At 49.8% G+C, this 15,607-nt stretch overlaps 1 protein-coding gene and 1 long non-coding RNA gene across 2 annotated transcripts in view; one reads left to right on the top strand and one right to left on the bottom strand.

The window, feature by feature from the left end:
• The window catches only part of LOC128814898 (uncharacterized), a 100,799-nt gene that overhangs the window by 58,624 nt on the left and 26,568 nt on the right, over positions 1-15,607 (bottom strand). The gene's annotated exons all lie outside the window — the stretch shown is intronic.
• BOD1 (biorientation of chromosomes in cell division 1) lies at positions 7,889-13,202 on the top strand. Its single transcript, XM_053991200.1, has 4 exons — positions 7,889-8,080; positions 9,143-9,267; positions 10,988-11,188; positions 12,360-13,202. Exons 1-3 carry the CDS (start codon positions 7,889-7,891, stop codon positions 11,184-11,186), a joined length of 516 nt encoding a protein of 171 aa, XP_053847175.1. The 3' UTR covers positions 11,187-11,188; positions 12,360-13,202.

Raw genomic sequence — 15,607 nt, forward strand, 5'->3', positions numbered from 1 at the left:
TGCTTTTCAAACATTGTCTTCTTGTTTATTTTCCCACAATCCTTTAATGGGCAAAAATCCCTGGTAAGAAATCATAGTATTGAAAAAACTTTGTTTTCAATCCACTTTGTTTCTTGGTTTCCCGTTTCTCTGTGGATGTTTTCCCTGTCCTGCAGATAAAACCGTCTGAGCTGGAACAAGGTATTCACTCCAGGAACTATAACACAGATTTTCTCCATTTAATTTTAATACAGCTCTAGGAAAAAAACTAGAATTCCCCCATGTGCACGATTGTCTCACTTACAACAGCACCTCTCAGCAAAGGATCTGCATGAGCTTTACCAAGGAGAAGTGTTATGATTTACGGTCTGTTAAAAATACACTTTGCAGCATATTAAAAATAACCTTTTTGAGAAGTCCTTGATGTTCAAAGCGTGGTTGGATGGAGCTCTGAGCAGCCTGGGACAGTGGGAGGTGTCCCTGCCCATGGCATGGGGTGGGACTGGATGAGCTTTAAGGTCCCTTCCAGCCCAAACCATTCCATGTGAAATAACTTTTATGCCTTTAGAGCCTTAAACATTTCCAGCTCTGCTGGTATCTGCCCCAGTTTGGGATTTCTGCAGCAGCTTGGCCTGTTTCACACACCTTCCCTTCGCATTCTTTCATGGTCTTCCACTTCCAGAAAGATATCAAACTAATGTCCTCTCACCCCACCCCCAGAATATCAAGGGGATGTTTTAAAATCAGAGGCAGAGAAACATTTCCCTGTGCAAATGGAACAGCCGTGTGAAAAAGGAGAGTGTCTCCTTCTCAGGGTGGGAAGGGATGAGGAGGGAAGGACAAACAAGGCTCAGGAAGGAGATTTCAGGAAGAAATGTGCTTTTTTTCCCTGAGAATAAGCAGCATCTTCCTGAGAGCCATCATTTTGATTCACTGTTTCACGTGTAAATAATTTACCAGGCTAAAAGGTCAAGAGTTGCAGGTCCTTAGAGAAGGGGAGAAAAGTGCAAGCTGTAAATAAGGGACGAGTAACTTATGTGGAGCATAAAACACGTTATAGGCACCATGTGGATCCACAAATGCACAAAGAGGGAAACCCCAGCTCCACAACCACCACACAGAGGCAGAAATAACCTCTACCCCACACTGCATCTCCTTGAACTTCACTTGAGAGCAGGATGCACATTGAGCACAGTCTTTTGGGATAGAAATTACACTTTTAAATTAGCTCCACGACGCCCAGATGAGCTGCTGATGGATGCATGAAACAGAGGGGCGAAAGAAATTAATTTCCAGCCTCCTTGTTTTCGTCTTTTCATCCTCTGATGTCAGGGTAATTGCTCCTGGATGTGACAGTGCAGTCCTTGCCTCTCTCCAGAAGGTGAGGGAACAGCTGCTTTCCTTCCTGACACCAGTGGATTTCCAATCAGCTGTCAGGCACCATTAGATCCCTGAATGCTTCCAGCGTGTCACGCTTTCCTCACACTCACCAACTCCAAATGTGGGGCTGCACTCCCCAGTTTGAGGCGGAAAAGGTCAAATCTGCACAGATTCAAAGCTGCATCAAATCCCAGGGAAGGAATGCTGGAGAGACCAGCAGTACAAACAAGCAAAGGGCCACTAAGGAGCACGGGGTGTTATCCTGACACGGATATTCGGGTGGAAAGATCAGGAATAAGCAGCACTTTGTCCCACACACGCTGCTCCTCACTGTGGTTTTTACAGCAGTGCTGCCCTCAATAGTGAAATCTGTGCTATGGAAAATTTCTCGGGCTCAGGCAAGAAATGTAAATAGTGGGCTTGAAGAAAGAGGATTTCATGCAGCAGTTTGCACAGATAGCTCAGGTTTTTGGGTTCACTCCCATCTCTGACACTGCATTCCAGAGCAATCACAAGCTGTTCGTTTCCCTGTATTTCCCTGCCTAGAGGGGCAGTTATTGAAGTCATCAGCTCCACTGGCATTTTTCATAAACATTTATAAAACATGTGAAAACTTCAAATGCCAGGCAACTCTTCCAAGGGATTATATTACACAGATACACTCCAAGGATTCATTTGATGATCTAGTTTGGAAAGTTACCCCTTCTGCATATATGGCAAGAATGTTTATATTATTTTTGCCACATGATTTCAGCCTTTCATAATAATGGAAACAATGATATAAGAATGAACAACTGACATTTCTGTTTGAGGACACAGCATGCATCTCCTCTGAAAGGCTCTGCAGCAGCTTTACAAATACATTTTCCTTTGGTATTTGCAGATACTTTGAGCTCCAAATTGTTTCAGCTACAAGACAGAACCCACCAAAAAAAAAAAAAATAGAGAATAAAACACCATCCTGTGGAGGTGGGCATGTTGAACACAAATTCTGTTTACTTACATCTCTGTTATAACACCAGCCACTTCAATATAATGCATATGCATGCACACACTCACATATATATATATATATATTTACATATAAAATAAACCAAAGTATAAATTTCAATGCAGTGTTTCAGAAATAGAGTGATTCAGAAAGCGTGTGGTATATACAGCATATGCTCCATGGATAATATGTTGCCCAGCACAAATGGCAAACATGCAGGGAATAGACATTTTCTTCCAGGGCTCTGGAGCCTCCGAAGGGTTGGCAGGCTGGGAGCGTGCTGCACATTCTTTGGGAGAGAATTATGGGCTGGGGAACATTCCTGCAGCTTCCCAACTCTTTCAATAATTTGCCACCTGCACAGCCAAGCTGTTTGTTGTGTAAATCTCCAGGATCTCCAAACTCTGGCGCTGACCCTGATCCACACAGAGCCCCAGGGAACATGGCTTTAACTCCTCCAAAGGCTGGGGCAAAGATTAAACACGACTTTGGGGCTGCTGGCACCAAAAGGACCAAACCCAACACACATTTCCTCTGTTTCAGCAGCTCCTGCCCTCTTCTTACCAGCACAGTGCACAGGACCAGGAATGTGATCCTGAGCTCAGTCCAAACAGGCTCCCCAGGAGATGGGCACGGCCCTGAGGCTGCCAGAGCTCCAGGAGAGTTTGGAAAATGCTCTCAGGGTGGGATTGTTGGGGTGTCTGTGCAGGGCCAGGAGTTCCACTGGCTGTTCCCTATGGGTCCCTTCCAACTCAGGATATTCTGTGTGAATATTCCACCTGAGCTTCTGCAGAACAACACAACTCTACAAAAAGTAGGCAAACGTGGCCCAAAGCCAGCAGGCACAGCTGGGATGCTGCTAAAGGACAGGAGCAAATTTAGCTGCACTGCCACCCTGCTGGATTCACCTTGGTTTGGATCAGCTCGTTCCAAACCTCACATTTTTCCAGTTCCTATGCATAGAGGCAGCAGGGCAGGATCTGGGTTGCAAACACACCCAGGAAAAAGCTCCCCTGCCAAGGAGAGCAAAGCAGATTTGGGTCTCTGCTGCTGGAGCTGCCAGCACAGGGAGGAAGGGAAGCAGCTTCCACAGCTCCTGCCTGGGAGCAGCTGGAGTTTGCCTCTGCAAGGGTGACCATGGTAATTCCATCTGCATTCCAGCAGTGCCTGGCCACAGCCACCTATCCCAGGTTTCTCACCACCTGTCCCAGGTTTCTCACCACATATCTCAGGGTCCTCACCACCTATCCCAGGTCTCTCATGTTAATCATTAACAGGGCCAGAGCTGGGAGAAATTAGACTCAATAACTGGCTTCTCATTTTGTGGCAGAGGTTGCCAGGGCAAGGAAGAGCAAACTGCCAACCATGTCTCCTCTGAACAGTTTGTCTTTTAACGGGGTTGTGGAAAACCTCAAGAGAGGGAAAAAATTTCCTCCTCTTCCCAGCCACAGCCACCACCCCACTGCAAATCCCAGGATCACTGAGGCTGATAAAGCCCTCCCAGCTCATCCAGTCCCAGCTGTGCCCCATCCCCACCTTGTCCCCAGCCCAGAGCACTGAGTGCCACATCCTTGGACACCTCCAGGGATGGGGACTCCAGATCTCCCTGGGCAGCCCCTTCCAATGCCTGACCACCCTTTCCAGGGAGAAATCCTCATGATGATGATGAATCCAGCCTTGGCTGGATCCCAACAAGAAACAGCACAGGGTTCACGGGATACTCTGGAATGTTGGCTTTTCCTTCCTCTCCAGCAGCTGCCCTTCTCCTGGGCATCAGAGATGGGCAGGGTCATGCCAGGGTTGCCAGGCCAAACACAGAGGGGGAAACCTGGTCCCCACTGCTGAGGAAGGAACAAACTCCATCTCCACAGAGGATGAGCACAGAACACGCCCTGCAGCAGGAATTGATTTACACAAACCCAATGAAAATGAGAAGCTGAGGGAACAAGGTCTCAAATGAGAGAGAGCACAGGCAGGACTCCACTGCTGCGTATTCCACATGGGAATTCACACCCTGCCAGCTCCACACCCCTTCCAGGACCTTCTGGCTCATGCAGCATCACAATGTGAGCTTTCAGAGAGAGCTTTAAGGAGCAGAAATGAGCCCCCATGAAAACAGATTTCATTCCCACCACTTTTTGGGAACAACTTGGTTTTGCCAGCCAGTTGCAACAGCCATGAACTCTTTGCAGGCAGCTGTAGCAGAGATGGCTTTTCCCCTATGATATCAGAATTCCCATGGAAAGAGGTGCTGGTTTACAGCTCTTGTGATTGTGGTGACAGGAGGGCAGTGAAGAAGGGGGGCTGAGAACGGAGGAAATGTGCATGGCAGTGATGACAAACGCTGACAAAGAAAGGACTGACCTCTGGCTCTGATCATCTGTGACAGAAAGTGTGACTGGAATTCAGGTTTTTCACAAATTGAAATTACAATTAAATACCCACATTTCCCTGATCGGCCAAAGGAATGGGGGGACTGTAAGGAAAATAAGATTAGAAATCATTGATTGCCATCTTGATCCAAGAACTTTCTACACCAATTTTTTCCCTATTTATTTCACCTGAAATAATCTTTCTCCTTAAGCTTTACAAGTTTGCTTCCCCTCAGCCTGAGCATTTATCCTGCCATGAGAACTCCAACACAACAGCAAACAGGTAAAAATTCTCCCTTCCTGAGTCTTCTACTGACCTGAACTATGGAAACTGCCTGAAGCTTTCCTCGAGGCCACAGATATTGGGAGAGTTCACAGATCTCATAAATTTTGTACTCGGGATGTGATTCAAGGAGAGGTTCACAGTTCTCCTCCCTGGGGGCCTGGCTGCTTTATCTACGACACCACAGTTTAGTGCTCTCACTGTGTGCTGTGATGTCGGGCAAAAACACACAGATAAAACAGATTAAATGCTCTGTTCTTCTCTTCCCCCCCCCCACTACAGATCTCAAAACTATTAAACACTGCTTGACCTCCACCCCACAGCTTGTAAGAGAACCCGTGAACCCTCATTATCTCATAACTACCTGCTTTGCCCCCTCTGTTCTGCCTTGGAACATCAATTGTGCCACCGTGAGAAAGAGGTCAGTGCATCCACCCACAGGAAAAGGCAGAGACCTCGCACAGGGACTTGGAGCAGTGCTCTGCTCCTGCAGCAGGACCAGCACCGGCAGCAAGGCAGCCCCAGACCAGCCGGGAGCATCCTGGGACAGCTCCAGACCAGCCGGGAGCATCCTGGGACAGCTCCAGACCAGCCGGGAGCATCCCGGGGCTGTCCCAGATCAGAAGAAGCATCCCGGGGCACTTCCAGACCAGCCGGGAGCATCCCGGGGCTGTCCCAGACCAGCCGGGAGCATCCTGGGACAGCTCCAGACCAGCCGGGAGCATCCCGGGGCTGTTCCGGACCAGCCGGGAGCATCCCAGGTACTGCACTGAGGATTTTCCCCTCCTGCATCACGGATGCTCACAGTCTCTTCCAGTAATTTGTTAATTGGGAGGGATCTTTGCTCGGGGCAGTCCCCAGTAAAGCCTGGGCTGGATTCTGTGCTGCTGAACAGTTTCTCCTTTGAGGTCGCTGCCTCTCAGCCCTTCCGCTGGAAGGAGCCAGCCCAGGACAGCAGGAAAATCCCGCAAAATGAATAAATACCCGCCTCCTCCATCGCTCCCTGGCTGCTGCGAGGGTCCCAAGAGAGGAGCCACCCCTCTGCCTTCGCTGCTGGCTCCATAGCGAGGCTACAATCCATTAATTATGTCCCTGCCAGGGGTGACACGGAGAAGCGGTCGGGATGGGGACCGGGATGGGGACCGGGTGCCACCTGCCGGGACGGCCGCGCTGCTTCCCCCGCTCCGAACCGGCCCCGCGGCCACGGCTCTGCTCCCGTCCCTGTCCCCGAGCAGCGACCGCCCCTGGGACCGGTGACAGCTCCCAGGGAAGGGCTGGGCAGGCTCAGGTTGGATTTTGGGAAAGGTTCTTCCCCCAGAGGGTGCTGGCACTGCCTAGGCTCCCCAGGGAATGGGCACGGCCCCGAGGCTGCCAGAGCTCCAGGAGGGTTTGAACACCACTCCAGGGATGCCAGGGTGGGATTGTTGGGGATCTGTGCAGGGACAGGAGCTGGGCTGGATGATCCTGTGGGTCCCTTCCAGCTCGGGATATTCAGTGATTCCCCTGCCCACGGGAGAAAACAAGGCCATGTGCCCTAAAAACTACCCAGAGCGGAGGTGCAGGGTCCTGGCAGATGTGTTTTATCAAACACGTTCCTATGCTGGCTCTAAGCAGTCTCTGCAGTGTCCCGTCACTGCTGTCACACGCGTGACATCAGCACGAGGGTCAAAAAACCATCGAGTAACACCCACACATCCCTGTGGGTCCCACCGGGGCAGGGCACTGCCACCATCGCACCGGAGCCACGCCGGGCGAGTGGCACCCGGCGTGGGGACAAAGGGCTGCCGGCAGCCGATGCATTCCAGGGACACTCGGAGTGCCGGGACGAGCCGTGGCTGTTCCAGCACTGAGCGGTGACAGGGACCGGGCACAGGGACGGGTTCTGCTGCAGCAGGAGCTCGCGTGTGTCCCCAGAGCACGGCTGTCACAGGAGGTGACACGCTGCCATTTGTCCCTCTTGTCTCCTCAAAGCTTCCCTGTGAGGGTGGGCAGGCCCTGGCACAGGGTGCCCAGGGAAGCTGTGGCTGCCCCTGGATCCCTGGCAGTGCCCAAGGCCAGGCTGGATGGGCTTGGAGCCACCTGGGATTATGGAAGTTGTCCCTGCCCATGGCTGGGGGTGGCACTGGATGATCTCCAGAGGTCCCTCAACTATTCTGGGATTCTGTGATTACATTCCTGCACTGCTTGTCCTCCTGAATGATGGGAATATCTTACTGGGATGGGGATATCCTAATTATCGCGTACAGCATCACTCGGAAGGAAGCAAACCCAGCGTGTGGGATCTGCGCCCAGCAGCTCGCGGGTGCAATCGGTGTCAGCGATGGTCTCGGCACACACAGCCCCAGCTGGGGGCAGTCGGGACTCAGGATCCCGACGGAAATACTGAACGATCCCACACAAATTGTTTTGGTTTGTTGTTTTTTTTTTTTTTCGCAATTTACATAATCTCTGCGCTCACTACACAGGAGAACACGCAAGTCGCAACCTCGCTGTTATCATGGGAGGGGGATCCCTGAGCATCCAGCTGCACGCCTGGAGCATGCTAAGGAACAGTCTGCGCGGCTGAACCCGTTCCGGGGGGACACGGGGAGCCCTGTGACCTCCCTGGCCGGGCGATCCCAGCACCGCCATCCCCGCACAGCCGCCGGTGGGTGCGGGGAGGGTCCCCACAGTCCCGCGAACTACAACTCCCAAGACGCACCGCGGCAGCAACGCGCCCGCCTTTCTGCTGCCGCGCCGGGCCGCGCCGCGCTTCCCGCTGGGATTTGTAGTTCTCAGGATCAACTCAGCATATAGCATCCCCGCTGAGGAGAACTCGCCTCCCCGTGATGCAGCGCGGCGCGGTGACACCATCGGCGCGCGCCGGCGCGGAGGCCGCGGGCGATGTCGGAGAGCGGCGGCGGGGCCGCGGCGGGCGCGGGCGGCGGCGCGGGGGCCGCGGGGCCCGGGCCCACCGACCCCGGCTCGCTGCCGCCCGGGGACCCGCAGCTCATCGCCATCATCGTGGAGCAGCTCAAGAGCCGCGGCCTCTTCGACGGCTTCCGCCGCGACTGCCTGGCCGACGTGGATACCAAGGTAGCGGGGCCGGGCGGCGAGCCCAGGCCCTCCCCGCTCCCCGGCGCGTTCCGCAGCGCTGGGGCTGCTCCCGGGAGATCCCTGCAGATCCACACCCCGGGCGGAGAACAGGCTCAGCCTTGCATTTCTCAGCCCGGGCTTTCCTGGGAAAACACCTTCCCCTAAGAACAGTGCTGCTCCCAGCCTGTATTTCAAAAATTCGCGTATTCTCAAACGTCCCTATAGTCTCAAACCGAACCTTCAACCTTTGTTTCTTGAGTAGATGATCTCAGACTGTTGCTTGACGTCCATTTTTTCTCAGCCACAACGAGCTCCTCATCATCTGTTGCCAGTATTGAATTGGGCTGTCAGCGTTGAGTTGGATTGTTCTCAGTGACTCTCAAAATTCAACGCTTTTTCTTGAATTTTGCTTTCCCAAAGCTTTTATGTTTCCAGCAGGAGCCCTGTCCTGGGATGTGCCGTCCTCACCCAGGGCTGACAGATCAAACTCTGAAATATCCCTGTTTCCCTCTTGTCCTTCCCTTGCATGCAGGGTGTGCATGGTCCTGAGCATTTATATGGATTTGTTAGTTAAGCTCCTGTTCAGTGGGATTACATTTCCTCTGATAAAACTCAAATAACTATAATTATCTCCAAAATTACAATTTTATATTTTTATTCTTCTCTTCTCTGCTTGTGCCACAGAAGCAAATAATTCAAGTTTTTCTTTAGTGACAGTGTTGCTCAGCCAGTTTCCTAGGAGTTCTGGGGTGAAGGCTTTCCAGACAACGAGAACTCTGCTTAAACAACCTCTGTCTGCACAGTTTGGATTTCACTACCATTTCAGCCCCAATCTATCCAGCTGTTTGAATTATTACAACACTGAGCGTTCTGTGCAATTTCCAGTTGTGTTCTCGGGGAAAACAGGATTATCTTTGTTCAGAGAGTGAGAGGAGGGAAACAGACAACAGAGCAGTCTGTGTGTGACAATAGCTGCAGTGTGCAGGGCTCTGGCAGGGGGTTGTTTGGAGCTGTTTGAGCTGCTGGACTGGATTTATTTTTGTTGTTTTTTTTTTTTTTTAGCCAGCCTATCAGAACCTGAGGCAGAAAGTTGACAACTTTGTCTCGACCCACCTGGACAAGCAGGAATGGAACCCAGCCATGAACAAGAACCAGCTCCGGAACGGGCTGAGGCAGAGTGTGATCCAGTGAGTGAGCAGCAGCTGCACAGTCAGTGATATTTCATAAGCCAGAAGCCACCTAAGGCAAGGCAGAGCTGGCAGAATTCAGTTTTTCACACCACTTCCCTTTGTCCTCCCTGAGTTTCATTGTGAGAGTCGGTGCAGTCTGAACTCTCCCCAAAATGCACATTATTGCTCTGCCTGAAATGGGTGGGTTTGAGTGGGAAAATATTTCTGTTTGCTGCAATAACGCTGTGCCTGTGCACTGACCTGGGTGACCTTGATCTTAACTTTCAGGGAACAGAAGATCCTCTAAAGATTCTTTACGGAAAGAGTCCTGAGGATGCCAGAGGTGTTTGTGTGTAGATTCCAACCCTTGTCACAGCAATCTCTGCAGCAGGACCTGTCCAGCTGTTTCAGACCCTGCACTGGGGACCACCAGGGGATCAGAGGGATGGAGCAGCTCTGCTGGGAGAGCTGGGAGTGTTCACCTGCAGAGGAGAAGCTTTGGGGTGACACAACTGTGGCCTCCTCCTGAAGGAGCCAACACGATGGGGAGAGAATTTTTACAAGGGCCTGGAGGGACAGGACACAGGGAATGGCTTCAATTGAGAGGGCAGGGTTGCAGTAGATATCAGGAATAAATCCTTCCCTGTGAGGGTGGGCAGGCCCTGGCACAGGGTGCCCAGAGCAGCTGTGGCTGCCCCTGGATCCCTGGCAGTGCCCAAGGCCAGGCTGGATGGGTTTGGAGTCACCTGGGACAGTGGGAGGTGTCCGTGCCATGGCAGGGGGTGGCACTGGATGGGCTTTAAGGTCCCTTCCAGCCCAAACCATTGTGTGGCTCTGACATTGCTTCCCAGAGCTGCTGATTTTAACCACGGAGAGGAGGATGAGGTATTGCACAAAATGTTGTAAAGGACAGCCCTGGTCCTGGGGAGTCTGAACAGTCCCTGCCACTCCTGGAGGGGCAGGGCTGAGCCCTGGGGATGTCCTGCTGTGTGTCCTGCCCACCCAGGCTGCTGTTACCTGGAGGTGGCACAAGGTTGGTGGCCCTGTCTCTGCATCCTTCACAGCCTCATTATCCTGAGGCTCCTCTCCCAGTGCCATGAATATCTCCATTTCCTGCCCCTGCTCTCTTGCAGACATGACTTAACCCTCCCAGACAGCCTGTGCCCCACCATCCAGGGACCTGACACAGCCCCTGAAGTCACCAGGCACTTCAGTTCCTGCTGCTCAGCCCGGAGCCTCTGCTGTGTGCTCACTGTCTTGTTTTTATAATCCATTCCCATCTGTCTAGACTGTTACAAGGAGCAAGTGACAGTCCTGTTCTGAGGGGGCAGGGCTCTTCTCCCTCCACTCAGCCAAAAAAAAAAAAAGCCTTTGCTCTCACCTGCCCTCCTCCTCAGAATAGCTTATTTCTCTTCTTGTGCCAAAACGTGTTTGTGCCAAAATGTGTTTGTTTGCTTTCATGTTGACCTGGTTTCCACAGGAGCTCTATTAAAAGTGGCTCTTGGCCAAGGTGTCATTTAAGTACCTGGGAGAGCAGATGTGAGTTGTTAATTCTGTAGGGAGCAGGGAGAGAAATAGGTGAGTGAAACAAGTCCCTGTTAAGGATCTCCTGAGTAGGCTGCAGTTCTCACCATGTTAATGCTAATTGCAGTTGACAGGAGGGCTCTGGAGAGTTTCTGGAGGAGATTGGGGAGAAGTTTTTCAGAGGAGCTGAATGACTTCTTTGTCTTTGTTCAAGGTCAGGAATGCTGGAAGCTGGAGTGGACAGAATTATTTCTCAGGTGGTGGATCCAAAACTAAACCACATCTTCAGGCCTCAGATAGAGAGAGCGATTCATGAATTTTTGGCTGCACAAAAGAAAGAGGAAAATGTGCCAGCTCCTCCTCCAGAGCCTGAGAATAAGGATCCTCCTGCTCCATCTCAGGATGCTGCCTAAAGGTCTGGTATCTCTGCCCCTACTGCTGACATTCCTTGTGCCTCATCTCTGTATTTGTACAGTGTGAGATAGAGGAGGGCTTGGCAGGGGGGACACTTTGATCAGCAGCCTGTTGTCATTGTCACACAGCCCTCTGCCACTCCAGTGGCTGCTAAAAATAACTGGGACTAAGACATGGGGATGATGTAAATCAGCTATCAAGGAACACTGTGCACTCTGCCAGAGCTGGGTTTGGATCAGCCCAAAAGGCCTTTTATTCCAGTAAAGCATAGCCTAAATAAAAAAAGAAAAAGCATATCCAGCAGCATTTACATGGAAGTGGCTGCATTGCCTTCAGAACTGTATCAAATGGATTAAAAATATATATCATGTACTGAAACACAGTGGGAATAGAGTGGTGACAGGTTATTGTGGCTTAGCATTGAAAGTTTTAGGTATCTCTGCTTCAGAACAAACCCTGGAGTGTTGAATTGTCACTAACCAAAATAGTCCTGCTGGAGTAAGGGCAACATCTCTGGGAGTGAAAAACTGTTCACTCAAAAAACTGATTTAAATAGAGCAACCTGGATCTTCCAGCTGCAAGAACTGAGGGTGCCCTTGTGGCAAACAAGTTCATTCTGGCTTTTGTGATTAAAATAACTCCAGGGGCCTCAGGGGGCCATAACTGCTCCTCTGTCTTAGCACAAGGTGTGTCCATCTTTGCTAAAGTTGCAAAGGTTCATTTGGATATTGAGGAACCACTGCCTTGGTGGGAAATTTCAATCTGCAGCTTTGCTGGGGCACTTAAAACCATGCTGCATGAAAGGAAGTTAATTGTCAGTTGTTCCATCTGCCAGGGATTTCTGAGAGCAAAAATGCTCCTTATAATCTACAGCTGATTTATTTAGGAGGAATAAGAAACTACAGTGGCTGTTTTAATGCTTGGAATTACAGAGCAACCAGCATGGGGGTTTAGCTTAATAGTAGAAGTTTAAGTGGCTGTAGTATCATTCTGAGTTATTTGCTTGTCACTTGCAGGTTTAATGCCTTGAATTTTTGCATTTGGTTTAAAAGTCCATTACAACCCACAGCAAAATGCAGTTGTTCATATATCCTAATCTATCCTAATGCACTGACTTGTGAAGGTGCTTTTACATCCTCTAAAATCTCTTTTTTTTTTTTCTTTCCTTGCAGGGAGATCCTGCTGCTGAGCAGCTGCAACATGCCCTGTTAGACTGGCAATGGATTCCTTGTTCCCTTTGGTGCAGGATTGCTGTGTGCCAAAGATGATTAACCTTTATTAGGCCTGTGGGAAATAGGCACTGAAATGGGGAAATTCAGGTGCCCCTGGAGTTCTGCCTGTGGAGGGACAGCCCAAGTGTGGAGAGATTTTTGCTGTGAACTGCAGTGTGTATTCATTAGTCATGCCTTTGGGCAAGGGGGTGGGAAGGAAAAAAGGGAGTTGGCTGCTGTCTGGAGGGACTGGGGAAGAGGGTTGAGGTGCTACAAGGAGCACAAAGAAAGGAAGGAGGGTTTGGGGGTGGGGTATTTTTTGGAGACCAAGTAGAGCTGTCAGATTTGCTTTGATGGAAGCCAGAGGAGGGGGAGCCTCGTGTGCCTCTGCTGGGTTACAGGGAGCAGCAGGTGCCAGGACAGGTGGAAATCACTGCACTGCCTGCTTTGGGAAAGGCATTTCCTGTTCAAAACTGGAGCTAAAGCTTCAGGATCCACTATCCAGATAAATTCCCTTGAACACAGGAACACGTTTACAGTTGGCTATGCCTATAGCTGATGTCACTCCTATTTCCCAGGGAACTCTGGGGAGCAAAGGGCACACCAGAGTAGGGGAATCAGGTGGAAAATTGTCTTTTTCTGCTTGGAAGACTTTTCTTTCTCAGGTGCCTGGTGGAAACTGTCCTATGCTTTCAGCTTGAATGCATGCAGTGTCCTCTGGATGACAGTCAAATGGAGAATGTGATAACCTGTTCTGCCAGCAAATGTCCACACCTTTTTTGCAATAAAACACCTCAAAAAGCATCTCTGGGGCTTGGCTTCTTCAGCAATTTTTCTTAAGGAGAAACTATTTAAAGAAATGCAGGAGTCCTGATGGCTGGAACCCTAAGGAAAGTGTGACCTTACACATTTTATGGGTTAATCCAGGTTTAACAACCTGGGCTTGTTTCTTATCATGAAATAAGATGATTTTAGTACCACAGAAGATGTCTCAAAAAATGTAAAATATTGTGAGGATTGTGTAAAGGGTTCTCTCCTGGATGTTGGTTTAGGGGTTAAAGACTGCTCAAAATGTGTAATAAATGTTTTCCCTTCAGGGCAGCTCTTGACAGAAAAGAACCCTTTACCTCCTGGTAGGGTTCTCAGCCACTTCTTTGGAACTGAAACATTTATTGAGGGGGAAAAAAATTGTTTAAGAGTTTAGAAAGAGCAAATGAAAAGAATTCTGACTGTGCTTAGGCACATTCTGGATGACAATAGCAGCAGTCAGGGAGCAGGGACACGAGCTCAGTTTTTTGTAGCAAGTCAAGCTGGATTTACTGCAGTAAGGAGGGAACCTGAACCTGCATTTCCTACCTGACAGCTGCTTGAAGAGATGAGTGAAGGAGAATAGACTCAAGCCAGGGTAGTTTTTAAAAGGCTTTCCCATTGTTGTCTCTGTGTTAACCCTGAGCTCTGACACTGCTGTGCCTTTGGTGGGGCCCAGCCTGTGCACGGCTCCTGTGGCTGTGGGAACCTTCAGATCACAACAGAAGCACCTGAAGAGTTGGGGCAGCCAGTTTGGGATCACAGGCTTTAATGTTGGGGTTCTGAAGTCCTTGCTTTGCATCAGAGCCTTGGAAGCACCCCTGGCACAATGAGACAGTGACAAAAGCCACCAAGTCCTTATGATGAAGGACTTGTGCAGTGCAGTGCCCTTTGATGAAGTCTTGCCAATCACACAGCCAGAATCAGGATTCCAGCCTTAAAACCTCAGTGATGAAATAGAAATCTTCACACCAGAACAAAAGAACAAAGCTGTAGCCACTGTAGAAGTGGAGTTGTCCCTGCAGCTGGGGAATGAGTCAGGTTTTGCTGTGCTGGGTGTGTTAAACACAGCCCGAGGAATATGGGGAGGCAGAGAGGTCCAAGACATTCAAGGAATCAAGAAGCTCACATTAAACTGAGATGTTTGCATAAGCAGAACTTCCCTGTGGCATTCACATTCTCTGGACAGAAAGACACGATTCTGTCAGGAGAAGCACAGAGAGAAGAAGAGAAAACAATCTTTATCTCTGCTCCTTTGTTTTCTCCATGTGGAATGTGGTGTGGAGATTGTTCACCTGAAGGAATTGCTGGATTCGATTCTGGTGAAGGTTGTTTAAACTCAATAACCAATTAGATCCAGCTGTGTCTGGATGTCTCTGCCCTTCTTCCATCAAACCCTGCAGCCATACAGCAGTTCTGACCTCTCTGTTCCTCTGACAGTGTCCCAAATGCTGTTGTGTTAGAAAACCTGAACAGCAGAATTCCATTGCCTTTCCCCGTTATTCCTGAAAAACTTACATGTAATGCATAGCAAACACACAAAGCAATCCATTTTTACAAACATATTTTAGGCCGAGATAAACTTAATTCCAAGTACTGAACAGGTGTTAAATGGTGAATAATGTGTTTATAATATATTTGTGAAGTAAAACTGATACTCGCTTTAAATTAATAGGCATTTTCTGATTTTTAACTTCTTATTCAAATCTTACATAAAGGGATGACTCCTGAGGCACTTGCTATGTAACTGTTCTTCCATAACTCCAGAGATGCTTTTCAGTGAAACCTGGAGCAGGTTACCAACAGAGCCAGGCAGAAACCACTGCTGCTGATCACCTTATCAAGGTCACAGTTCCACCTGAGTGGATTTTGGATTCCTCAGACAAAGAAATTTTTTGAGTGGGTCACACTGACTCAAGCAGATTTCCCCAGAAGGAGCAGAACCAAACTGCCATTACCTGTGTCATCTTTAAGGTCCCTTCCAGCCCTTCCAGAATTCCATAATTATGTATTTGCCCAGTTCTGGGTTCAAACTCAGAACCGGAGCGGTTTAACTCTTTCACAGATATTTTGTGGTTTATGCTGCAGTGAAGAACGTATTTTAGCAGTTTCCCTGAAGAGAGCTCGGTTTAGCTGTGAGCTCTGGGGTCTCTGCACATCCCCGGGTGCAGGAATTCCTGCTCCTTCCCTCCCTTCCCAAGCGCAGCTGTTCGGAATTCGGCCGTAAGAGGGAGATAAACTCTCGCTTCATGTCTCAATTCCTCCCTGCAAATCCCGAGCAGATCCAGGATTCTTTGGCTGCCTCCTGAGTGAATCAGCCCAGCAAGGTGTGGAGACAGCTTTCCCAAAGTGTTTCCATGAGCTCTGACTGTGCCTGTCCAATGCAAATCACACAGCAGACA

This window comes from Vidua macroura, chromosome 15 (genome assembly GCF_024509145.1).
Source record: "Vidua macroura isolate BioBank_ID:100142 chromosome 15, ASM2450914v1, whole genome shotgun sequence".
Classification (NCBI taxonomy): Eukaryota; Metazoa; Chordata; class Aves; order Passeriformes; family Viduidae; genus Vidua; species Vidua macroura.